This window comes from Schistocerca piceifrons, chromosome 7 (assembly GCF_021461385.2).
Source record: "Schistocerca piceifrons isolate TAMUIC-IGC-003096 chromosome 7, iqSchPice1.1, whole genome shotgun sequence".
Taxonomy (NCBI): domain Eukaryota; kingdom Metazoa; phylum Arthropoda; class Insecta; order Orthoptera; family Acrididae; genus Schistocerca; species Schistocerca piceifrons.
Genome location: NC_060144.1, coordinates 327,172,603 through 327,200,126, shown reverse-complemented (window position 1 = coordinate 327,200,126; position 27,524 = coordinate 327,172,603). Strand labels below are relative to the sequence as shown.

Here is a 27,524-nt window from a genome sequence, read left to right as displayed (position 1 = left end):
CATAGTGAAACAATTACGTCTGAAGCGTATTTTGCTATACTCAGGAAATTGAAGAAACCACTTCAGCGTGTTCGTCGTCCCAAAAATGCAAACGAACTTCTCGTTCTCCATAAAAACCCGAGGCCTCACACAAGTCCGCCCACCCGAGAGGAACTCACAAAACTTCACTGACTGTTCTTCCTGATTCATCCTGCAGCCCGGATGTCGTACCTTCCGACTTCCATCTGTTTGGCCCAATGAAGTCCTTTCTGATGGAGAGGCTATTGGTGCAGCAAATCGTTGACTCCGGCATCGTCCAGTAGAGTGGTACCGTGCGGGCATACAGGCCCTCGGAGAAATGTGGCGTAACGCCGTCGCATTGAACGGAGAGTATGTTGAGAAATAGGGTTTTGTAGCTAAAAGAGTAGGCAATGATACGTTTTATTGGAATCATGAATAAGACCAACATGCTTTCAGAAAAAAAATGTGTTGCAATACTTACTGAACGCTCCTCATATGTACCAGTTGCGCCAACATCTGAGGGCTTTTCTTGTTAATTGCCGCGGTGATTCTTCCCCTGCTACCTGCAACGGTCGTCTGCTGCAGCACGGACTGCTAGTATATTTTTAGGGACGCTCCGTTCTCTTAAATTCTCGAAGTTAACTCCTAAGGAGATACGGAAAGAATCAGAAAAAGTCACCGTTAGCCTCACAGTCTGGATGACTGAAGATTAGCGTTGTGTGTATCCACATGAAAGTAGCCTTTGGTCTGTGTCATACAGTACATTTCTTTACCAGCAATGAATATGCTACTAAACTTAATGACCCAATAGAGATATCATCCACATATTCATACTCTATAAGAGCCATCAGGAAAGTTTTGTATTTCACCTAAGCAATTGGCGCTTTTTTGGCGTTAAGTCAGTGCGCAGTATACTCTCTTTGTTTCTCACAAAATCACGAAAATTTAACATAAAGATTTGTAGAAACCGAGCTCGGGGAAGATCAGTTTGGGTCCCGAAGAAATTTGAAGACACGGGAGGTGATACTGAACTTTCAACTTATCTTAGAAGATACGTTAAAGGAAGGAAACATATGTTTATAGCATTTGTTGATTTAGGGAAACATTTTTAAAAAGTTGACTGTACCACACACCTTGAAATTCAGAAGGTTGAGGGAAGCAAAACGTTGTCTACAACTTGTGCTGAAACCATTCAACAATTATATGAAGCGAAGGACATCAATAGAGAATAGAAACTGAGAACAGAGTGAAAAGGAGAGTTGCCTATATCCCATGTCATACAGCCTCTGCATAGCGCAAGTAACAAAGGAAACTGAAGGCAAATTTCGAAAAGGAATTAAAATTAAAGGAAAATAAATAAAAACTTTTAGGTTTGCCGAAGACACAGTAATTCCGTCAAGGGTGGCAAAGTACTTGGAAGGTTAGTTGATTGGGTTGGCCAGACTCTTCAAATGAAGTGATAAGATGAACATCTACGAAAGTGAAACCAGGTTTATAAGGTCTGGTATCATTACGTTAGGTGATGGTGAGGGAATTATATTGGCAAATGGTGCAATAAAAGTAGTAAATGAGTTTAGTTATTTGGGCGTCTAAACAACTGACGATGGCCGAAATTAGAGAGGACATGAAATGCAAGCTGGCAACAACAAGAAAAGCATTTCAGAAAAGGGAAACTTCTTAACATCTAATATAAATTTAACTGTTTGTATGTCTTTTTTTGAAGGATTTCATCTGGAGTGAACCCTAGTTCGGAAGCTAAACGTAGACGATAAACAGTTTACAAGTAAAGAGAACAGAAATTTTTGATGTATTGTGCTACTGGAAAAATCTGAAAATCAGATGGGTAGATCGAATAGCTAATGAGGTGGAACCGAATGGAAATCGTGAAAGAAGAAACTTATGGTACAACTTGATTAAATGAAGGGATTGACTGATAAGACACATACAGAGGCTGCAAGGGATCGTCAGTTTCGTAAGGAATGCATATGATTGGGGCGGTGGGCGGTGAGGAGGGGAGGGGGGAGGAGATAAACGTTGTGGAGGGAAATCAACTTTCATTACGGCAAGCAGGTTTAAATGAATGCAGATTGTAGTTGTTACACAGTCTGTCCCAGTTTCGTAAGGAGTGCCTGTGTGACATTCTAAACTGCAACACTATCTCTTTGCGTAGTGCAACCATGTCTGCAGCAGGCATCCTTGCCACGAATGTAGCGATACGTGTGTGACACACGTCGCAAAACGGCAGTGGAGCAGTGAGGAATCCTCCAGCGGTTGTGGTCGAAAATTCGCCGAATTCGATCCGAATACCGAGAGGCAAGTTCCTGGTTGCTCCTCCAAGACGACACCACAGCCCAAAAAGCGACGACTGTGCACGAGTTTTTGGCCATCAAATGGCTCACATTTCTGAATGATCCAGCGTATTCGCCTTATTTGGCCCCAGCCAACTTCTGGTTCTTCCCCAAATCGAAGTTGGCAAGGAATGGACGCAGTTAAGACGCACTTAAGTACATCGTAGAAAATTGTATGGCAATAGTAAATGCAACTCCAAAAAAGGACCGTAGTTACTGTTTCAAAACACTTTTAATTCGATTTACGCTGTGTTTTGATTCAGGGGGAGACTATTTTGAATAAAGACTGTGATTATGTGAACGCAGTTCATGGCTACTATGTTTCATAGCCACAGTCCTAATGCAACTGGGACACACTGTGTAAGCGGAGATGAAGAGGCTCTGACAGATTGGACTAGCGTGGATAGATGTATCAAACCAGTCTTTGAACTGTAGACCACATCAACAATAACAAACTTCTTCAGAGACACACCTTTATATGACTTAACCCCAGGTAAATAACCTAACAGTACAATTAAACATTATCGTTCCACAGTGACCGGAGTCCATAATGTACCAGCAAAACACGAAAATTTCTGACTGACAGTGTTGTTTATTGCATACATAAACCTCTATATAGAAAGAAGAGGGCCCATTTGTTTGTACTCCATATGAAACTACAGTTTTATTCCGATTTAATGAAATTTTGTATACTTTACCTTCAAGACAAGAGGAAGATCACCGTCTCCGTACGATTGCGTAATCTGACGTGAAACATATATGAATGTAGTATATAAAGCGAAAGGGCTGTTACCAAAAACCTTTAAAAGTTCTTGGCCGATATACTTCAGATTTCTAGATGATCCCGTAATGAGCGTTTGGGCGGACGTAGGCTATATATTTTAATATACACAATATATAAGAATAAATATAAAATATACAAAGGAGAAACATAGTTTCCAAACATCTCGAAAAGTACTTCACCTATTTGCTTCAACCTTCTTGGCCGATTTACTTCAAATTCCTACATTCAGATGAAACAATGAAAAAAATTAATGAAAAGTTAAATTCCTAACGAACGATCTATGTAGTGGTAAACTGACTGTAATACTAAATTACAGCGGCAATATCCATCTTCTAGATAGTACCATTAGACGCCACTAGATTGCAGGGCGAGCGAAAGCTCGAGAATTTGAAGGAAACTTGATTGCAATCTCTTATTTATTGCTTGGTTGTCATTGTTACATATGACATACTTCCTAGAAGAGTTTTGGTTCGCGTTTCACTGTTACTTTTGTTATTAAACTCCGCAGTGCCGCACAAACCTAAGTCAGGTCGTAGATACTGTACCAACAGAAACCACTAGATTGCGAGCCGATCAAAAATGGTTCAAATGGCTCTGAGCACTATAGGATTTAACATCTGAGGTCATCAGTCTCCTGTAACTTAGAACTACTTAAACCTAACTAACCTAAGGACATCACATACTTCCATGCCCGAGGCAGGATTAGAACCTGTGACCGCAGTGGCTGCGAGAGCTAGTCAAAAGACCGAACAGAACCCGAGATTTCCCGAACGCACGTAAGCTATTCGAACAATTCGAACAGTGCTCAATCACAGCCCTACTTGAAACAGTGAAAACTGAATTGAAACAATAGAAGATAAGTTCTCCAGAAACAGAATGATATACTTATCGCAAACTATAATAACAGATGGCGCACTAATCATCTTTTCATATAGGTGGACGTATTGATTCGTCGCATTCCTTTGATACCCAGTGGTTCAAATATGTCCTACAGTTTAAAGTGACTGCAGTTTCCCAGGCGGCTTGCATTCGCTATGAGTATCAACAAGGCGCAGGGCCAATCACTTTGTGTGGCAGATATTATTCACGATATTATTCACCCCGGGCAATGCTGGACACTGCAGTTAGTACCTAATAACAACGATTATGTTACAGAGGAAAATTTATACGCCATGTAATCTTGAGGCCATTCGTGAGATGAGTGGGAATTGGTCGTCAATGTCTAGGTCATAAGAGATGGAGCAGTAGCTTATGAATAGACGGGGAAGTTTCATCCGGAATACCACTGACTTTTCTTTGCACCACGTCGGCTACTGGACAGTGTAGATTCGCCATCTGGAATGGAAATGCTTCTACTTGGCTGTATGTCGTAAATCCTCTTCTGTGGAGAGCATGTGAAGGTTGCAGCTGCCTGCTAAGGAGTGGGCGGTATGGTCAGAGCACTGTGTGTTTGCTGACCTCTATTTCAGCTGCGTGGCCTTCCTGAGAGCGTCTTGTCGGAATGCTGCTTTCGCTGGTGCTGCCCACGCAGCCGAATATGCCGGGCGAAAGCGCCACATTTGGCTGGGGCGCTAGTGGTCCTCACGCGAAAGCACGGATTGGAGCTTTTGTTGCGTGCAGTCTCCGTGCACCAGACGCGAGAACCCATGGCTGCCAGAGCAATGGAAATCTACTGCGAAAGAGTGTCGACTCACATCGACGTCTGGGCACCTCCATTCTTAATTTACAGGTCCTAGCAAGTTCGTACCAGAGCGTTGGCACAATTACTCGCTGATCTGCGTGTGGTACACTTAAATACCGAGGTAGAGGAACTCCTACTTCCCACTTACAGTATGACATGACTATTCCTCTTCTAGGTGACTGATGAATGGCTGCACACTACAGGGTGAGGAAGAAATGCCGGATTCAGGACAAAAGTTTATCCAGATCGGTACATTCTGAAAACGTATGTATGACAATGAGGAGCTTCAACACTATCACATCGTGCAGCGCATCGGAATGTACAGAAGAACGCGTATCACTCCGCACTACAGTACCAGCGGTTGTAGTGTAACCGTTCTTTAGAGAGTAGTTGTACAGAAACGAGTATTAGATTAAATTCTGTAATACGAAATGACATAAGAGCCAAAAAACGGTAGTAGTTGTGGTGTCACCGAGAGACATCACACTTGCGAGGTGGTAGCCTTTAAATCGGCCGCGGTCCGTTAGTATACGTCGGACTCGGGTGCCGCCACTATCAGTGATTGCAGACCGAGCGCCGCCACACGGCAGGTCTAGTCTAGACTCCCTAGCGCTCGCCCCAGTTGTACAGCCGAATTTGATAGCGATGGTTCACTGCCTACATACCCTCTCATTTGCGGAGACGACAGTTTAGCATAGCCTTCAGCTACGTCTGGACTCGCATTCGGGAGGACGACGGTTCAATCCCGTCTCCAGCCATCCTGATTTAGGTTTTCCGTGATTTCCCTAAATCGTTTCAGGCAAATGCCGGGATGGTTCCTTTGAAAGGGTATGGCCGATTTCCTTCCCAATCCTTCCCTAACCCGAGCTTGCGCTCCATCTCTAATGACCTCGTTGTCGACGGGACATTAAACACTATCCACCACCACCACCACCTTCAGCTACGTCATTTGCCACGGCCTAGCAAGGCGCCATATTCAGTTACTATGTATCCTGAACAGATAATATTGTGAATCGTTTACCGTCAAGAGCGTCGTTCATCATTAATGGATTAAAGTTAAGTATCAAACTAATTACGTCCGCTTTCTGAATTCTAATTCCTTGTCATGTTCCAGACCTCACGTCAGTATAGTTCTTCCCTCCTCACGCCAGCCTGCGTGAGCTAAAACGCGTGCATTTTGGCCTCCACTAGTAACACGGTGTTGGCTCTTATGCCAACACAACAGTAGAATTTCGAAGTAATAGTTAGTTAAAATTTTACAAAGAGTAGATATTCGAAACAGAGTAACGCAAAGTAGTACAAAGGGAATCCGAGGAAGACATAACAGAACTGCGTTTTGTTTTGAGTGTAATATATAAACCAATGCGCAGCATTGTTAGGTCTCTTGAGTTTTTGTTTTCGGCGGTGGCGTGTGCGTTCGCAGTTCTTCCGTGGTAGTCGGGATTTTAGGATTTGAAGCCTAATAAAATTGCATTCTTAGAACTGGATTAGATATTGGAGTGGTGGAGAATAGATTATTTTGGGATAAATTCAGAGACGGAGTCAATTAGAGGTGTCTGGGTGTACGAACATTGATATTCAAGTGAATGGTGATTGTACGTGTTAAACGAAACGCTACGATCTTATACTTACGATTGTGAAGAGATCTATTGACAATACGGAAACTTTTGTGTTGAATTAAGACTTTATTCGCTGTATGCGAATTATTAAAGAGTATTGAGACCGATAATAGTTTGAACCTTATCACACTAGTATCTTTGCCGTTCGTTGTCAAGGTGATTTCGCTAATAAACGGGAAGTGAAAAATAGTGCCCGTTAAAAGACTAAACTTGTGTTGAACAGACATTGAAAGGATACGAACCCATAATTAATATCGTGTCGTGAGAATTGAGAAGCTTCGACATTGTAAGGCACAGACACATATTTACGATTTATCGGCCATTAATGGCAAAGGACAATTTCATGGGAAAGCATATCTTCGGTGACAGTTACACGAAGGAATGTAGTACTGACTGACTGTTATCGTACCGAAACAATACACACTAGGATCAACTCTCCTTTCATTAATCCCCCAGTGCCATCTACCTTTTTACAAACAGATTTAATAGGATTCAACGAATGCATACAAGCTGCTAAAGAAACTAAATCAAATTACTCAGGGAAACACATTAGTAAAAACACACTGGAACTCAATTGGTATGTAACTCCAGAGTAATAAAAATAAAAACAAAACTGTTGTTGGATCCGTCGTGGTTGAAAGTGTATGAAATATCTCTGGAAAAACGTAATCAATTTTCAACTGCTAGTTCACACGACTACATTCAAAATGTGATTCAGAGATGTTTTATGACCGACCTACACGGCAGGGAATGGTTCTTAACTAGCCGGGACAATATATACACAAACTTTTGAGATCAGCTTCGCTGCTGGGGTGGGGGGGGGGGGCGGGGGAGGGGGCAGGGAACGTCGAAGCGATATCTGTGCAGTCGCGACGACAGTGGATATGCGGGCATAGTAGCTAACTGAGTCTGCTGGGACATCAAACGCTACCCACTATGGAGTTATAATTCAGTTCCTCGCCAGGTGGCTACTTTATGTTTCAGTTTTCTTTACCTAATTCTCGTGCTATATAAGAACGACATCATTTTGTCACATGACAACAGCCTGTTAAGTGACAGTGAAATCCATTAAACTGCATGCATGTCTCTACTAAGCATAGTGCACAAACATAACTGTTCCTATCAAGTTCATGTAGGGCGGCTTGCCGATGGAGTATACAAACGAGGAACACTTCAACATGCTTTTGGCGCTGGGTGCATGCGATAAGGAAGCTGCTGGTGCCCTTGCGCATGCTGCGCAGTATCCTCAAAGGCGCTATCCCAATAAGAGTCATTTTCGTCTACTGGATCAACGCCTTCGGGAAACGGGTAACCTTCGGCCACAGGTAATGGACAGAGGTTGTCTGAGGACTGAATTCCACAAGTAGTGAACGCGATTCTTGAAGCCGTATACCAGTCATCTCGACGAAGTACCCGTGATATTGTAAGGCAGTTACAGATAACTCAAAGACTGTTTTTTAAAGTGTCGCATGATGAAGAACAGCATCCACATCATTATACGAGGTGTGATTGAAAAGTTTTAAGAACTGGCTTGTCATTGTACAATGGTGGTACTTACATGCTACTGTGATGCATCTCCTTCAATATAGTCCCCTTCTGACTGAATACACCGACTCCAACGGTGTTTCTACCTTTGGAAACATTCCTGGAAATTTTTTTCCTGAAGTGTGTTAAGGACGATCTCTGTAGTTGCCTGGATGTCTTCAATCGAGTCAAATCGCTTCCCTTTCAGTGAAAATTTCAGTTTAGGGAACAGGTAGAGGTCCGCAGGAGCCAAATGAGGGGAATATGGCAGTTATGGAAGCACAGGAATTTTGAATTTGGTCAATAAGTCAACGATGGAGAAGGCACGATGAGCCGGAGCATTGTCAAGGTGCCGCACCCAACTCCTGTCATTCCACAATGCAGGCCTTTCCTTCCGCAACCTTTCGCGAAAACGCTCAAGTACACATTTGTAGTATTCTTGGTTAAGCGTCTGTCCTCCAGGGGTAAATTCATGGTGTACAATACCGGTAGAATCGAAAAAAAAAATCACCAAAATTGTCTTCACCTTCGACCGACTTTGCCGTGCTTTTTTCGGTATTGGTGAACCAGGACTCTCCCACTGCGAAGACTGCACTATGGTTACAGGATCATATCCATATACCCACGATTCGTCATCTGTACTACTCTATTTAAGAAATATGGGCCATTTTTAGTCCGATTAATCAGTTCTTGGCACACTTCAAGTCGGTATTGCCTCTGGTCACTTGAAAACATTTTTGGAAGGAATTCTTCGGACACTCGACCCATGTTCACATCTTCAGTTAAAATTGACTGAACTGCTTAGAAACTTAAATTAAATTCGTCAGCCATCTCCCTAATTGTAAGTCTACGATCAGAGGGCACTAATTCGCGAAGTTTCACAACATTTTTATTCGTTTTTGAGGTGGAAGGACGCCCGGACCGTGGTTCATCTTCAAATGGTTCACGGACATTTTTAAATCTCTTGACCCAGGCAAAAACATTTGACTGGCTCATACAGTTATCTCCAAAAGCTGTTTTCAATAATTCATAAGTCTCAGAAGCTGATTTACCGGTTTTAAAACAAAATTTCACACAAACTCGTTGCTCCGTTTTTACGTCCATTTGTACGCAGACAGAACCCGGCAACAAGCCCTAACAGACCTGCACTCAACCAGCTGCCACAACGAACTGAATAAAGGAAACGCAGTTTCCTGTCAGAGGGCGTTCAAGGAAAAGGCAATGACTCACTCCCCACCCTCCGTGTATCTGCCTGCCAAACCAGTAAGCAGTAGCGGATCCATTCTTAAAACTTTACAGTCACACCTCGTATGTTACCTCAACACTAGCGATCAGAAGACCGCAATCGACGAACACAGTTTCGTGAATGGCTTTGCACCAATTGGAAGATAATGAACATTTCATAAATAAAGTGATATGGACAGACGAATCTATCATCATCCGTGAAGGTATTATCTCCTTCACAACAGCCATTATTGTTTGGAACAATCCACTTGTTACCAGATAAACGTGACTTTCAGGCACACTCTGGCGTAAACCTGTGAGCTAGAGTCTCGGGAGAGTGCTTTTGGGGCCTTACCCACTGCAGATAAGTTGAATGCATTCCTGTGTCGTCTGTCTCTCTGCAATATTTTGCCTGATGCATTATGAAACGTTCCACCTGATCTTCAGCGAGAGCTATGGTTACAGTATGATGGCGCGCTATCACACTATTAGAATGAATGTGCGTAATTGCAGTGTCAGAAAAAAACAATACATCCTTTTAGAGATTTCTAATTCACTCAAGCCTTATTGTTGCAACATTTCATATGCAGTACTTGAAATGGTTACACTTACAGATAAATAGCACGAGCTGTTCTAAGGTACCTGGTATCGACCCTTGCTGAAACACTCATATTAGTATGTGTGTAGCCTCGACGGACGGCAATACAGGCGCTGACTTTGGCATCCTGTCGATCATACGTATGGCGAATGCTTTCCTGGGATATGTTACATCAAGCCTTCACGAACTGTTTACGAAGTTTTGTAAGAGTTGTTGGCTAGCGAGTCACACGAATCACTTCTTGACCCATAATATCCCAAACGTTCTAGATTGGAGACAAAGTCATCTGATGGGTTGGCCAGGGAAGTTGCTGCAAGTCTCCCACAGCATATTGTGTTTCACGGGCAGTGTGTATGTGAGCATTATCGAGCTGGAATAACACTTCACCTTCCTGTTGCAAGAGTGGGAAAGAACGCGTCTAACAACACTCAGGATGTACCAAGCGCTGGTTAGCGTCCCCTCCAGAAACACCAAAGATGAACGAGAATTGTAGCTTACCGCAGCCCAGATCATAAGGCCTGATCTACATGAATGCCATCTACGAGACAGCACTCACCAGGTCTACGTCGTACGCGCAAACGACCATCACTTGCGTGCCGGCATAATGTACTTTCGTTGCTGAAGACCACAGCACGCCATTCTATTTTCCAATTCATTCTCTGATGGCAGCAGTAGAGCTATGCACGTCGATGCTGTGATGTGAGTGGAAGACCGGCTAAAGTATGCATGCCCGCAGTCCCACTGCTAATTACTGGTTCGCAACAGTTCATGAGACACGTCTGGGCTCACGAGCCCTCTTGTCTGTGCTGTGGTAGCTGTATGATCTGCCATTGCTGCCCTTACAATACGACCATCCTAGCGGGCGTCTGTGATGCGTGGACGTCCGGAACCTCATCTACAGTTGCGACAATATTCACGTGACCATTTATACCATTGACGTAGCACATCAAAACAGTGTGGCAATTCTGCGAAAGGGCCATTCCGCCACTCGAAAGGCCACAGTTCGACCCCTTCCAAACTAGCGCATTTGGGTGTAAGAAGTACCAGAGTGTCTCCATGTATAACGCCTCTTCTTCTTGATGATTTGGTTTGATTTGTACTTGGCCTCGGCTAAAACATGGCGACAGTCGGTAGAGTGTTGAGATCGTTATCAAGTTACGAAGACGACGTTACACAAAATAACAGTGCTGAACCGAAATGTCGACGTGCGTGAGATATTTACTTCACCAAGAATCGTAATTAATCGTTCGTAATCGCTGTTTAACTGATTAATGATGAAATATTAATGATAAAACCAATACAGACACATCCACAACAAATTCCCTACAAGCTGGTCGTAATTTCAAGTATCTAAGAAATCGTAACCGTGGGCTTGTTATTTGAGTCAAAGATTCTACACAAGCGCCGAGCGCTACAGTCAAATATTATTGCTGCGCGTAATTATTACTCGGGAGTTTCATATCAATAATTTGATAGAATTTTAAATCACAAATGCACGACATGGCACGAGAGGGTGTTTTATTGCACAATATCAGTCACTTCGTAACCGAGCCTTGAGAAGAAAACTTTCCCAGGTGTTGGGGGGATTTAAATTATATGCTTCGGACCTATCACTGAAGTTCCATAAACCACTGGCTGTTATGAATGAAAATTGTCTATCAGTGTTCGTTGCCTAAATCACTAAGTAATGTAAGTAATGACAAACTGCCTATTGGCTTCTGTCTCGGGTTCTTCGGCCGACGTTCATCTAATGATTTTTCTGACGTTTCGCCAGCACGAGTGGCTGGCGTTGTCAAAGCTTCACCCTCCATTGCCGGAGGGCGAAGCTTTGACAATGCCAGCCACTCGTGCTGGCGAAACGTCAGAAAAATCATTAGATGAATGTCGGCCGAAGAACCCGAGACAGAAGCCAATAGGCAGTTTGTCAACAAGTGGCCACGAAAGCCTTAACAATTTTGTAATGTAAATAATGTTTAGTTCAATTATCTAGTTAAAAGTTCACTTTATTCTAGTAGGCAAAAGTCCTCCGTTCGAATTCTAATGCCGTGATATTTGAAGTCAGAAGATCGGATTACTGCGTCATAATAGATCGCAATTATGCAATCTCTAAAACAATATAAGCGCGCCTACATGAACGAGCATTCAAATATATGACCTGCTTCGGCTAACTCTCGTAACGCAGTGACAATGCATTGAATTATACTTAGTCATTACTCACGATTCCCAAAGAGTACTCACACGGAATATTCTTTGGGATCGTTGGTTCTACTTTGAGAATGATCATTTATGCTAATTTTGCGATTTATTATGATTTTGATTTTAATTTTACTTAAATTTAATCTTTCTTTCGTAGATTGATAAATTGTCAAGTCTTAGATTCCTGATTTAATTACTTGTTATTGTCCTAATAAAAGTGATAAATGGAACTTCGTTCACTTATTTACTTTTTTGGGAATTTGGGACTTGGGGGGAAATCTTTGGGGAATTGGGAGCTAATTTTTGATTTTTATTTCTCGTCCGAGGAAGTGGCATTACACATGGCATGGTTGCCTGCCTGCGTCACAAGTCTGCACCACACTGAGCCTTCTAACTGCCACCATTCCCTATTAAAGGCTAGACAGAAAAGGCGCTCTGCTAGCTATGCCACTGTGCTGTCTGTTGATGGACGACGTTGAAACCATTATCAGTACATCTGCTATCACTCAAGTTACATATACTGTCATCGGATCAAAATCAACGTCGTCTTTCCAGCTGTAGTAATTTTTTCCGGCAGTGTATTTTAAGGAAGCGTTCTTAGGGAAATGGATTGGTCGTGGAGGTCCAATGTTCTGACCTCCATGACCTTACTCTACTGGATTTATATTTGTGGGTTAGCTTAAAGGAACAAGTTTATGATATTCCACCAATCGATGTACACAATTCAACAACTCGTGTGCATGCCACTTCGGCAATGGTGGATGTTATGTCCTAGCCAGTAATGCCAACCGAGCCCGCTGCCAAAAGGTTGGCAGCATCAAAGTCCGGACGCCGTCCGTATAATCAGCGCCAGCGATACAGGGCATCGCCGCAAGTCTGCGCGCGCCACCGCTGACTTCTGGCTTCTTAAGCGCTGGAGTCGCGAGCGCTAGGACAGTTCTGTATTCGCCGCTCAGTTGTATACTCGCCACCGAATTGTGTACTTGTTAGTCAGTTGTGTGTTCATCGCAGCAGAGTTGTTGTTTGTCGTCAGCCGACGCTGACCTAGCCGCTCCGACTCGAACTAGACAGATTTCTGTAGACACCGAGATCACTACTGTGTTACTGTATCTTCATTAATAAAAGATAAGTACCGACTTTTATTTAATATGAGTGTTTGGGCTTTCATCTTTCTGTTCACTGTTCCAGCGGACCGGTCGGCCCGCTATTGAAAGTGTGGCGGTGACTTCGTAAGCCATTTCTACAGCCAAGTGTTTGTCGCTACGAACACCGCCACAAAACTGGCGACGAGGTCTTCCGAACTCGTGTGCAGGGCTGGTTCAACTTGTTCTTGTTATACTAATTATAGAGATAAACTTTTGGGGGCTGGTTTAATTTGTGTTCACTATGTCTGCCGATTTACAACAGTTGATCTTGTTACAGAGTCAGCAAATACAAAGTCTGGTGGAAGCAATCGCCAAACAAGCGGCTAATCCTCCAACACAAAAGGAACAAGCACAGGCAGCACCACAGTTCCGGGTTTTTGATGAATCCAGAGAAGAATGGCAAGAATATTTCGCGCAGTTGCAGGCGCACATGACAGTCTACAAAATCGCAGGTACTGAGCGGCAGCTTTATTTAATTTCCACTGCAGGCGTGGAAATCTATCGACTCCTTTGTAAGTTGTTCCCGGAATCCCAGCCAGAAGCTTTAGACTATGACGTTGTTGTTAACAAGCTTGCTGAGTATTTCGAGTCGCGAGTTCATGTGGCAGCAGCCAGATTCAAGTTCTTCAGATTAAAGAAACTGCCACATCAATCTAATAAACAGTGGTTAACAGATTTACGGGGCCTCACCCGTCAGTGCCGATTTAATTGTGTGTGTGGAGCTTCCTACAGTGATGTCATGCTACGAGACGCTATTACTCAAAACATTGCAGATTCTCGTATTCGTGCTGCTATCTTAAAGTTGCCTGACCCGTCCTTAGAGACTGTGATGAACATCATTGAAGCCCAAGATACTTTTGACTATGCTGAGTGTGAGTTAGATCAGCCATGTATTTCTCAAATTGCCTGTGCTAAGCAAGTTATGTCACGCCCGCGGCCCCACCGGCAGAGTCAGACTGTAAACACTAGCCGGCCGCGTCATGTTAAACACATTCGTCAGCCGCGTGTGCAAAATGATAGAGTTAAGTCTTGCCCTAAGTGTGTTCTTGCTCATCCTCGTGAACGTTGCCCGTTAAGAAACGCGGTTTGTCACTTTTGTCAAAGGAAAGGACACATCCAGACTGTTTGTTTGCGTAAACGCAAGAACAATTCTAGTGCTGCCCAGCCCATGGATATTCATGTTCTTCAAAGCCAGCCCGCCCAGAAGGTCGCGTTTAAAGACTCTTCCACGGTTCGTGTGGGTAATAAACTTGTTCGCAACAAGCCACCCACCCAGCCCTCTACTATGCGACCCAAACGTAATTCAAACGCTGTGAAAAGTGATGTACAGACTGCAAGTGACGCGGGAGTTGTTGTTCCACCCGCCCAACCCACGAGTTGTCGTAAGCAGCGAACACGCGCTAAACGCGCTGATTTTGTGTCTTCCGCCTCCACTGCACCGATCCAGAGACAGTGTAATAAACTATTTGTGAAGCTACGCATCCAGGATAAGACCTTCAGTTTTCAATTAGACACTGGTGCGTCTGTGACTCTCATAAATAGTGCTACGTATGCGGCTATCGGCCGCCCTAAACTTTCAGCGGCAAAACATTCTTTGGCTACTTATAGTGGAGAACAAATTCCTGTGTTAGGTGTATGTAGCGTGCCAGCCACATTCCGTGGCAATACAAAAACAGTTTCATTCACAGTGCTCCGCGCTACGGACAGTGTAAACATTTTCGGATTAGACTGTTTTGGCTTGTTTGGCCTGTCTATCCAAGACAGTGTGTTGCAAATTAATTCTGTTGTTGTTCCTCAAGACAGCATAACAGATTTGTGTAAACGATACAGTGACATATTTAAAGACGAACTAGGTTGTGCTGCGAACTTTTCCGCTCATATTACGTTAAAAGATAACGCTCAGCCTCGATTTTGTCGTGCTCGTCCAGTGCCTCACACCCTCCGGGCACCTGTAGCAGATGAACTTCGTTGGCAAAACAACGGTGTTATTCAACCCGTTTCAGCGAGCCAGTGGGCTTCTCCCTTAGTTATTATAAAGAAACCGTCTGGCAAGTTACGTTTGTGTGCTGATTTTAAGTCGACAGTTAATCCTCAGACTGTCATTGATTCTTTTCCTTTGCCTAGACCGGACGAGCTGATGGATAAGTTAGGGGAAGCTCGTTTCTTTTCCAAAATTGATCTCCGTGAAGCATATTTGCAATTGCCCCTCGACGAGCAATCACAACAGTATTTTGTCATAAACACGTCGTTGGGGTTGTTCCGTTTTCTGCGTTTGCCTTTTGGTTGTGCGTCAGCTCCAGCTGTTTTTCAGCGTTTTTTGTCACAACTTCTGGCTAATGTGCCATCGTGTTGCAACTATTTATACGATATTGTGTCCGGTCGGACGCCTGCTGAACATTTCCGTAATTTGGAGTGTTTGTTTAAAGTGTTGTCTCAGGCAGGCCTACGTTGCAACATCGATAAATGTACATTTTTCCTTACGGAGATGGAGTATCTGGGACATGTTATTAATGCTCAAGGCATTCATCCCTCCCAGTCACATTTAGCAGCTATTCGTGATTTGCCCGCCCCTCGCAATCTGCATGAATTGCAAGCAGTTCTTGGCACATTGACGTATTATATTAGGTTTATACCTAATGCATCACAGATTGCTGCACCGTTGCATCGTCTCCGCCGTAAGAATGTTCCGTTTGTGTGGTCAGCTGATTGCCAATCAGCCTTACAGCAGCTTAAAGAGGCTTTATTGAATGATCGTTGTCTGGTCCATTACGACCCTAACAAGCCTCTGGTATTAGCTTGTGATGCCTCTTCTTTCGGCCTCGGTGCTGTGTTGTCTCACGGAGTCGGTAACACCAAACGTCCTATTGCGTTCGCATCTAAATTGCTAAACAAAGCTCAGTGTAATTATAGCCAATTGGACAAGGAAGCGTTGGCTATTGTGTTCGGTGTCACAAAATTCCATCACTACCTCTATGGTAGACCATTCTATTTAGTCACAGATCACAAGCCCCTGACGTCACTGTTTCATCCGTCTAAACCAGTTCCTCAGCGGACAGCTCAGAGACTACAACGTTGGGCGCTTTTGTTATCACAATACCAGTATGAGATACTGTATCGCCCTACAGCTCAGCATGCAAACGCTGACGCGCTTTCTCGATTGCCGATTGCTGCGGATGATGTCTTCGATTCCTCTGACGACTCTTGCCATCAGATTAACGCCGATGAGCATCAATCCCTCCGGGATTTTCCGATTGATTATCGTCAGGTGGCACGTGAGACAGCTACGGATCCTCATCTGAGTTTACTATTACGTTTTGTTCAACGTGGTTGGCCGTCCAAGGCAAGGGACATATCGGATCCTGTGGTTCGTCGCTATTATCCGCAACGTCATCTGTTGTCTGTTTCGCACGGAGTTTTGCTGTTACGCACCGAGAATGACCAGTTTCGTGTAGTGGTTCCCCAAGTGCTCCAATCCAAGGTCCTCGACTTGTTGCATCAAGGTCATTGGGGAGTGGTCCGCACCAAGCAGCTTGCCCGCCGTCATTGTACATGGATCGGCATTGATAAGCAGATTACGCAGATGTCTACAGATTGTTCGACGTGTGCCGAACACCAAGCTGCTCCGCCTCAACGCTGTTTTGAGTGGGCACGCCCTGCCGGTCCCTGGCAGCGAGTACATATTGATTTCGCTGGTCCATATTGGAATTCTCGTTGGCTCATCGTGATAGATGCATTTAGTAATTTTCCGTTTGTTGTGCCCATGCAGTCTACAACGTCTGCACAAACTATACAGGCGTTGACTTCAATTTTTTTGTATTGAGGGTCTTCCAGAAGTTTTAGTGTCTGACAATGGTCCACAATTTACCTCTGCTGAATCTGAAAGTTTTTGTTCTGCCAATGGCATCCGCCATGTTCTTACTCCGCCGTTCCACCCTCAATCGAATGGTGCAGCGGAACGTTTTGTACGCACATTCAAGGATCATATGGACCGCCTTCGTGCTACGCACTCTCGTCAGCAGGCCCTCATCACGTTCCTGTCGTCGTACCGGACCACGCCACGCGACGGCCCTTCGCCTGCGGAGCTTCTCCACGGCCGTCGTCATCGCACCCTACTACAGTTGTTGCACCCGCCGGATCGACCCGCCGCTTCTGAGCATCGCACGCGTTTTCAGCGCAACGACGCCGTTTTTTTCAGAGTTTATCACGGTCGCCGTCGTTGGGAACGTGGTACCGTGATAAGTGTCCAGGGTCGAGGTTTTTATACTGTTCAAGGTGCTACTGGGGTGCACAGGAGGCATCAGAACCAGTTGCGCCGCGCTGGCCGCCCGGATTCTGCCGCTCGTTCTTTGTCCACAGATTTGGTCCGCGGCGGGTTCCAGCCGCGCCTTCCGACTTCGCTGCCGCCCCCAGGGCAGCAGCAGCAGCAGCCGTCGCCGTTACCACGCCGACAGCCCGTCCCGTTGATGCCTCCCGCGCAGCTTCATTCGGGAGCGCCCCAGGTGGTCGCTCCGGCGCCTGCGGTCCCTCTTCAGTCGCCACCGCCTTCGGAGCTGATGGACGTCGACCCCTCAGCCGGGCCGCCTTCCCAAGCGGTGGCTGTGCAGCCTGTCCTGCAGCCGCTTTCCTTGGGCACCCCCAAGGAGTCTGACACCGCAGCCCCTTGTCCGGTGCCCACTCAGCAGCCGTCGACGCAGCGTCAGGAGACGCTGCCTCTCTTCGTGGGTCCCGACGCCCCGTCGCGTCCAGTACCAGAAGCTGCGCCCGTGGTCACAGGCGTGCACCCTGACCTCGGTTTTCAGTCGGTGTTTCCCGAGGCCCCGCGCAGCCAATGCTGGGGTGCGGACCGGGGACTGCCACCGACAACAGTCTCCGCCCCGGTCTCTTCTGCTACGCCTGCGGCCAGACCCCTCCCCCGCCGTCGACGCTCGCCACGTCATTATTCAACGACGGTGCGGCGATTTGGGGGGGAGGAGTGTTATGTCCTAGCCAGTAATGCCAACCGAGCCCGCTGCCAAAAGGTTGGCAGCATCAAAGTCCGGACGCCGTCCGTATAATCAGCGCCAGCGATACAGGACATCGCCGCAAGTCTGCGCGCGCCACCGCTGACTTCTGGCTTCTTAAGCGCTGGAGTCGCGAGCGCTAGGACAGTTCTGTATTCGCCGCTCAGTTGTATACTCGCCACCGAATTGTGTACTTGTTAGTCAGTTGAGTGTTCATCGCAGCAGAGTTGTTGTTTGTCGTCAGCCGACGCTGACCTAGCCGCTCCGACTCGAACTAGACAGATTTCTGTAGACACCGAGATCACTACTGTGTTACTGTATCTTCATTAATAAAAGATAAGTACCGACTTTTATTTAATATGAGTGTTTGGGCTTTCATCTTTCTGTTCACTGTTCCAGCGGACCGGTCGGCCCGCTATTGAAAGTGTGGCGGTGACTTCGTAAGCCATTTCTACAGCCAAGTGTTTGTCGCTACGAACACCGCCACAAAAGTGGATCCAGATGTGCTGCGTAGGTTCCAGCAAAGTATGATCTAGTGAGTGGCGAATTGTTTGAAAATGCAAGGTGGTGGCTTTTAAATCTTCTCTTAAGAATGTTGCTTTTACTCGTACGTACTGGCTCTGTGAAGATAAGCCTGGGCGTCAAATCTGCAGGATGGGATTATCGGGCATAGCATAATGTGCAATCTAGTGTATCTTAGCCATTGTGTTTTTTGTACTTCACTGGATACAAACGATGTTACTGTATTCATTATTATTGTCTGTTTGCTTTATTTGTAACATGGACGAAATAAAGTGGTCTTTTACGTCTGTGTGAACTTCATGTTATGTCTTAATGTTTAAATAAAGGTAGCAGTAACAGAAAGAAATGCACAAGATACTACACTGTGGAGGTGTAAATAGGATACAATTCGATACTTTAACTGAAAAAAAAAGTTTTACGGGAACACGAATCGATCATCAATACTCTGCATATCTGTTGCTCATGGAATTGTCTCACCTCGCTGAGCTAATGAGACACTTGCGATACAATGCAGAATTCATACTACTTGTTCTTACCCACACTGCACGCAGTTACGGCGTTGCCAGAGCTTCTTTTTTTTAAATCGCATTTCTATTAAATCTTTTGGCGGAACGAGGTTTTGCTAGATAAATTTTTTACTTGAATCGGGATGACCGTGCGGCATTTTTTCTTTACCCTGTATAGTATTTGCATTATTAGGAATCCTTTGAAAAGAAATGATGAGAATGGGGCCATTACACAGGACAGCTCCCTCAAACGACACGAAGGATGCCATCGACAACGACGTCTCCTTCCTCCACTGTTAACAGCGACACATTACCCAGCTCTGTAGCAGGTCCGGCACTGAGACCAGGACATAGCCCTAAAGTCTGGTTATCAAGACCATTTTTCCATTTGCTTGTCAAATATTGGCGATGAAAATTTCTTCCAGCACCATGATAGGAACTGACTACTTGCGCGTCGGGTGGAATCCCAACTAGTTTGCATTATCGACCTCGATTAGAAGGCGATTGAATAATGTGAAGATGTGAAAATTTGTATACATTAATGCGCAACATGATTAGAGGAGGAGGAGGAGATGAGTGTTTAACGTCCCGTCGACAACGAGGTCATTAGAGACGAAGCGCAAGCTCGGGTGAGGGAAGGATGGGGAAGGAAATCGGCCGTGCCCTTTCAAAGGAACCATCCCGGCATTTGCCTGAAGCGATTTAGGGAAATCACGGAAAACCTAAATCAGGATGGCCGGAGACGGGATTGAACCGTCGTCCTCCCGAATGCGAGTCCAGTGTGCTAACCACTGCGCCACCTCGCTCGGTGTCAGGATTAGAGATTACCATGTTAAAGGAACTGTGTCCCTGTCTTGTCGCCAAATCCACCAGTTGGGTATGATACTTACCTTATGCGTGATCGCAAAACATTGGAGGGACAAGATATCATCACGTATGATCGCAGCCAAATAATCAGATTTTAACCCATTCCCTCTCTGTAAGCGTGCTGTCATTGTGCGTCGCGCTTACTGCCTTGCCTGTATTAGACATGAATATATGGACTTAGAGTAACTGGAGTAGCACAGGCTTCATCGGCCACAGATGATAATGTGTTGATGACAAGGGCCGATGCTGATGTGGACAGAATAAATAAATTAGATCGTGGTTTATGTGTAAGTTGGTTATGCAATTTAAAAAATTATATATCAATTATCGACGATAATTTGTTTATCTCTACTCTACTCTACCATTCGTTCATTTTTGACGCTAAAGGTTTTGGGACACGCTGTACGGTTTTGAGCCTCTGTATCTCTTTTTACATACGTGTCTCCTCTTCCACAGGTGCCGGTTGCTGAAGGCCCGTGACGTAGACCAAGAGATGCCTGCAGACTTCCTGAATGAGCTTCACAAGTGGTCCCTCGAATGTGAGTACTGCGTCCAGTTCGTGTCCAAGGCAGTGTATGAACATTTTGGTTAAAGAACAAAGCCTTCATTTACGCCCCTTATTGTTTGCGTCCGACTGACTTCAAACTGTTAAATTAGTTAGTTCTGAAATTGACATCCTTCAACTGGGAGCGTAATGACAAAAAACATTTAATAAGCCACCGAAGCCATCTGTCGGAAAGGACGCAGAGTTACAATTCATTTCACAGGAAGCTTTGGACTAGTTGAGCTCTTCGATAGTGCTTCAGAGACTGACAAAAAGAATCTCATCGTAGACTCGGCTGCAAGCATAAATTTACGTACAGAAAAACGTACACCTATGAAGAGTTGCATGTTAGCATGATGAACGGGTAGGGGGCAGAAAAAGAGTGCTTTAAAGCGTCATGCGTTGAATGAAATAGGTATCACGTTATGAATTTGAATGCGTTCAGCCATGAAAACTTTGACCTTCTAAAAAAAAAGGGGGGTCTGTTGATCCTCATATCGGACTGGGGTTGCTAAATGTTACGCGGCGTTACCGAAGGGTGCAATCCGTGCAGTTGACTGAATTTCAGCCAAGTTATATAATAGGCATATAAGAGAGTGAATGGTCCATCCGGAGATTTTCCCAACACGTTGAACATGAGATGGTACCCATGATTTAAACTTTCTGAAGGTCGTCGAAGAAAGATGCAAATCATTATCGTCATCAGACCTCATCGACGGTGTCAGTGTCGAGACAGGGACTAGTGATCATGATGTTGTCATTACGACTATGGTTACGAAAGTTAAAAAGTCGGTCAAAAAGGCTAGGAGGGTATTCTTACTAGAAAGAGCAGATAAGCAGTTGTTAGCATCCACTTAGTAAATGAATCGACTTCATTTACTTCCGGTACGATGGACGTGGAAGAATTATGGGCAAATTTTAAACACATTGAAAATCACGCATTGGACAAGTATGTGCCGAAGAAGTGGGTTACGGACGGAAAAGACCCACCATGGTTTAACAGCGCAATTCGGAGAATGCTCAGGAAGCAAAGACAGTTGCACTCGCGGTACAAGAAAGATCGGGAGAATAAGGACAGGCAAAAGTTAGTAGAGATTCGTGCTGCTGTAAAAAAGAGCGATGGGCGAAGCATTCAACCACTACCACCGTCGTACCTTAGCAATAGATCGTGCTGAAAACCCAAGGAAATTCTGGTCTTACGTAAAATCGGTAAGCGGGTCGAAGGCTTCCATCCAGTCACTCCCTGATCAGTCTGGCCTGGCAACGGAAGACATCAAAACGAAAGCTGAAATTTTAAATTTAGCATTTGAGAAATCTGCTGTTTGAGTCTCGTACAGATTCCCGTATCGAGTACATAGTTATAGACATCCCTGGGGTTGTGAAGCAGCTGAATGGGTTGAAAATAACTAAATCGCCAGGTCCCGATGGGATTCCAATCCGGTTTTACAGAGGGTACTCTACTGCATTGGCTCCTTACTTAGCTTGCATTTTTCGCGAATCTCTTGCCCAACGTAAAGTCCCGAGCGACTGAAAAAACGGGCAGGTGACGCCTGTATATAAGAAGGGTAGAAGGACGGATCCTCAAAATTACAGACCAATATCCTTAACATCGGTTTGTTGCAGGATACTCGGACATATTTTCAGTTCGAATATAATGAATTTCCTTGAGACAGAGAAGTTGCAGTCCATGCATCAGCACGGCTTTAGAAGGCATCGCTCCTGTGAAACGCAAATCACCCTTTTTTCACATGATATCTTGCGAACCATGGGGGAAGGGTATCAGACGGATGCCATATTCCTTGACTTCCGGAAAGCGTTTGACTCGGTGCCCCACTGCAGACTCCTAACTAAGGTACGAGCATATGGGATTGGTTCCCAAGTATGTGAGTGCCTCGAAGACTTCTTAAGTAATAGAACCCAGTACGTTGTCCTCGATGGTGAGTGTTCATCGGAGGTGAGGGTATCATCTGGAGTGCCCCAGGGAAGTGTGGTAGGTCCGCTGTTGTTTTATATTTACATAAATGATCTTTTGGATAGGGTGGATAGCAATGTGAGGCTGTTTGCTGATGATGCTGTGGTGTACGGGAAGGAGTCGTCGTTGAGTCACTGTAAGAGGATACAAGATGACTTGGGCAGGATTTCTGGCTGGTGTAAAGAATGGCAGCTAACTCTAAATATAGATAAATGTAAATTAGTGCAGATGAATAGGAAAAAGAATCCTGTAATGTTTGAATACGCCATTAGTAGTGTAGCGCTTGACACAGTCACGTCCAATAAATATTTGGGCGTAACATTGCAGAGCGATATGAAGTGGGACAAGCATGTAATGGCAGTTGTGGGGAAGGCGGATAGTCGTCTTCGGTTCATTGGTAGAATTCTGGGAAGATGTGGTTCATCTGTAAAGGAGACCGCTTATAAAACACTAATACGACCTATTCTTGAGTACTGCTCGAGGGTTTGGGATCCCTATCAGGTCGGATTGGGGGAGGACATAGAAGCAATTCAGAGGTGGGCTGCTAGATTTGTTACTGGTAGGTTTGATCATCACACGAGTGTTACGGAAATGCTTCAGGAACTCGGGCGGGAGTCTCTAGAGAAAAGGAGGCGTTCTTTTCGTGAATCGCTACTGAGGAAATTTAGAGAACCAGCATTTGAGGCTGACCGCAGCACAATTTTACTGCCGCCAACTTACATTTCACGGGAAGACCACAAAGATAAGGGCTCGTACAGAGGCGTATAGGCAATCATTTTTCCCTCGTTCTGTTTGGGAGTGGAACAGGAATAGAAGATGCTAGTTGTGGTACGAAGTACCCTCCGCCATGCACCGATGGTGGATTGCGGAGTATGTATGTAAATGTAGATGTAGTTTTCGACATTAGTGGCGTACATATCCATGGTGAGGCGCGATATTACAGATCAGCCATCACTAATCATGGGGCAAACACAGTACAGTGTAGGGCCAATGACACATTCTGAGCGTCAGTTAGAACCAACAGTAGTTATTTTCTAGTAGCTGGATTCCGTGCAGTGATGATGCAGTGATGTTGTTAGCTGCACTATCTTTCACTCACGACATGTAACTTGACTCCAGTAATGTAGTTAGCCGCGAGCAAAGGTTTCATTAGCAAGGGTATCTGGCATAATTTGGTATTAGTGGCAAGAACACATTCTGCCTCGATGTTAGTGATGGTCATTTGTGACTGGAGAATTAGTACGTGAATTGAACACTGTAGATTACAGGACACATGCAGAATTTTATCTAGTACACACCCTTTCCCACGTCAGAGATATGTGCTCTTCTAACAGGAAAATTGCCCACGCATATTTTTTTTTTACTCTACTCACAGTGCTCTCTAATATTTTCGTTAAGTTTCCTGTCCAAGATAATCATCCGACCCGCCTCCCATTGAACATCTTTGTGCCATAAAGGGTTACATCATCTATTGCACATTTCACTAAAAGATAAATTAGCTAGAATTTTTAGCCTTTAATTCGCCTCCAAATCAACAACACTCGGGAAAACTCAGATTAGGACAGGTATTAAAACCTCTCGGGCGTCCAGACACATTACAGTGTTAAGAAACCGCCACGCGTCAGAGAGTGTTACATTCATCATTTCCGGCGAAGAAAATGACATGACACTTGTCTGAATGTCGCGCTATCTCAGTACTGCCACAAAGCTGAAAAACCGAGAGTGTTTCATCAATAGTAAAGACCGAGAAAATTAACATCCTTACTCACCATATTTAGGTTTCTTTCCGTTCCAGTCGCATAAGGTGCGTGGGAAGATTGACTGCCTAAGAGCTTTCTTCTTTTTCACTGATCGGTGTTCTTTTGACTGGTGTGATGCGGCCACCTCGAGTTCCACCCCTGTACCAATCTCTTCACCTCAGAGTAGCACTTGCACCCTACGTTCTCTATTATTTATTCCAACCTCTGTCTTCGTTTACAGTTTTCATCCTCTGCAGAATCCTCTAGTACAGTGGAAGTTATTCCCTGATGTCTTAACACATGTTCTGTCATCCTGCCCTTGGTCTCGTCAGTGTTTCCCATATTTGCCTACTCGCCGATTCTTCAGCGAAGCTTTCTGCGGAGAAGCTCCTCATGCTCTTATGGGTCCACCCGATATTCAACAGACTTCTTAGCACCACATCTCAAACTCTTCGATTCTCTTCTGTACTGTTAAATGCTTCTGTGCTTGCTATAACTAGCCCGCACAGTACCTTCGGGAACGATACGTAGGTGGATGAAGAGTCGAACAAACTATTCATGCATCCCTTCGCTGTATACATTCAATGTACCAAATTAGTCTTCTTTGGTAAGGGTCCCATACACTGAGGTGGGCCGCACAAGTTATTAGTAAGTAGTACCACTTGTGGACGACCGCATTTCCCCAGTATTCCACCAATGCATCGAAGTTTGCCATCTGCCTTACCTAGGGCTGACACTATCTGATCATTCCATATCATATACTTGCAAATTTTTACAGTCAGATATTTGTATGAGTCGACTCGGGGTGAAATTACAGATATTTGTACAGAATTTTTCAGAGACTACTTCATCATACAGGGGTTGGACAAAACTATGTGAATACCATGGAGAAATGTATGGTTGAATATAAAGACAGATGCTAGCCAATCCTGCTGGTTTCGCTGTTCTGTTTGACAACCAACAGCACCTGTGCAATGTCCTCAATACTTCGCAAGTGTCAGTTGTGATCAGAACAATGATCTGCATAGTTGTGAGAGCGTTATGCCGAAGTTAATTGAAGACGAACATTGGCAATTATTGATGCTCGTATGGTGGGTGCTTTCGTAACCAAGGAAGTCGACGTAATTGGTATTCGCAGAGGCACCACGTAGAAGATTTAAACCCTCTCACAGGAAAAGTGGAAAAACATCAGTGACTAAGTAACAAAGCGGGCGAAAGTGTGTGTTGAGTGATCGTAACGGATGGTCATTAAAGAGGATTGAGACAAAAAAGTGAGAGGACGGCAGCTGCAAAAGACAGTGCAGAACTGAATGTCGCACTCTCAAACTCTGTCAACAACACGAAGGTAACTCCATAATCAGGGTATTTCAGGGCGAGCTGGAATTCCAAAGCCACATATTAATGATGCGAATTCCTGTAGCAGGAAAACGTGCTGCCGATCATAAAAACCTGAACTATGGAGCAACGGAAGAATGCAATTCGGTCGGATGAATCTTGGTACATAATGTTTCCAACTTCCAGCTGAGTTTGGGTTGCAAGAGTGAAACATGGAAGGGGTTCGGTGATGATTTGGGTAGCTGTAGCGTGATATTCCATGGAAAAGATGGTATTAATGCCAAGGATTATGTGACCATTATGGGTGAACAGCTCCATCCCATTATACAATGTTTGTTTCCCAGTTATGATAGTGGGATCCAAGACGACATGACCCCTGTTCACACAGATCATTTTGGCCAGGCCTGGTTTAGTGAGCACGAGGATGAATTGTCGAATCGGCCCTGGACACCACAGTCACGACATCTCAATATTATTGAGCCTTTGTAGTCTGCTTTGGAGAGATGGGTGAGTGATCGCTCTCCATCATCGTTACCTTAACTTTCCACTATTTTGCAGGAAGAATAATATAAAAAAAGAGCTCCTCGCCAGGCCGTGAAGGCCCAAGGGATGTCGACCGGCCGCCGTGTCATCCTCTGTCTCGTGGCGTCATGTGGATGCCGTATGGAGAGGCATGTGGTCAGCACACTGCTCTCTTGGCCGTTTTACAGACTTTCCAGACCGCAGAGCCTCTGTCGGCATCTCGAGGCTGAGTGTACCTCGTACCAGTCCTCCAACCAACAAAAAATCCGTGGACAGTACCGGGAATCGAACACGGGTCCTCCTGATGGCAGCCATCTATTCTGATCATTTAATCACGGAGGTGGACAGACCGGTACAAGATTTCCTTGAAAACCATATAGGATCCTTATTTATCCATTCCGAGACGACTACGAGCTGTTTTGAATGCCAGCTGTTTTCCTACATCACATGGTAATGTGTTGTGTCTTTGGTGGTTCCACCCCCTGAAAAATATGTGAGGTTACTCTTAATGTTGTCTTCGAGAGCATTAACATACAACATGAACAACAAGGGTCCTAACACAGTTTCCCGAGGGATGCCTGTACTCCTCCTTCTCCTGATGACTGTCCATCCGCCGGCCTTTGTGGCGGAGCGGTTCTAGGCGCTTCAGTCCGGAACCGTGCTGCTGCTACGGTCGCAGGTTCGAATCCTGCCTCGGGCATGGATGTGTGTGATGTCCTTAGTTAGTTAGGTTTAAGTAGTTCTAAGTCCAGGAGAGTGATGACCTCAGATGTTAAGTCCCATAGTACTTAGAGCCATTTGAATCATCTGAACTGTCCATCCAAGATTACATGCAGCGTCGTCCCTACCAAGAAATACTTAATCCAGTCGGTTCATATAACTATATTTTTGACAAACTGCCTATTGGCTTCTATCTCGGGTTCTTCCGTCGACGTTCTTCTAATGATTTTTCTGACGTTTTGCCAGCACGAGTGGCTGGCATTATCAAAGCTTCACCCTCCATTGCCGGTAGTCGACTGGAGCCGAGCTGGGACACAGCGTGTATCGAAAACCGACACACACGGACCGATAACTGCACAAACTGTCAAACCACCACCCGAGCCAGAAAAGAGGCATGATTAGTACGCTCGTAACGAGAGCAGGACGAACATTTGAGCCGCAACATCTCAAACGAGAAATGCAACGCCTGTAAACTGTTCTGAGGAGCAATGGGTACTCCACAAATTATATTAGATGTGTAACGGAGCCAAACACTCAGCGAAGTAAGGAACCAGAAAAAGAAATGTCGGGTACGGCCTTTCTGCCATACATTCCCAGAGTGACGGACAGAAACGGCCGTATATTGAGCAAACATGGCGTAAAGACGATTTTTAAACCGACAACGAAGATCAAAGAGTG

At 44.9% G+C, this 27,524-nt stretch overlaps 1 protein-coding gene across 1 annotated transcript in view; it reads left to right on the top strand.

Moving 5' to 3' along the window:
* The window catches only part of LOC124805196 (probable cytochrome P450 301a1, mitochondrial), a 210,266-nt gene that overhangs the window by 96,113 nt on the left and 86,629 nt on the right, over positions 1-27,524 (top strand). The window contains exon 4 of the mRNA XM_047265692.1: positions 20,471-20,553. Coding sequence (XP_047121648.1) covers positions 20,471-20,553 — 83 coding nt within the window. The remainder of the gene's footprint in view (positions 1-20,470; positions 20,554-27,524) is intronic.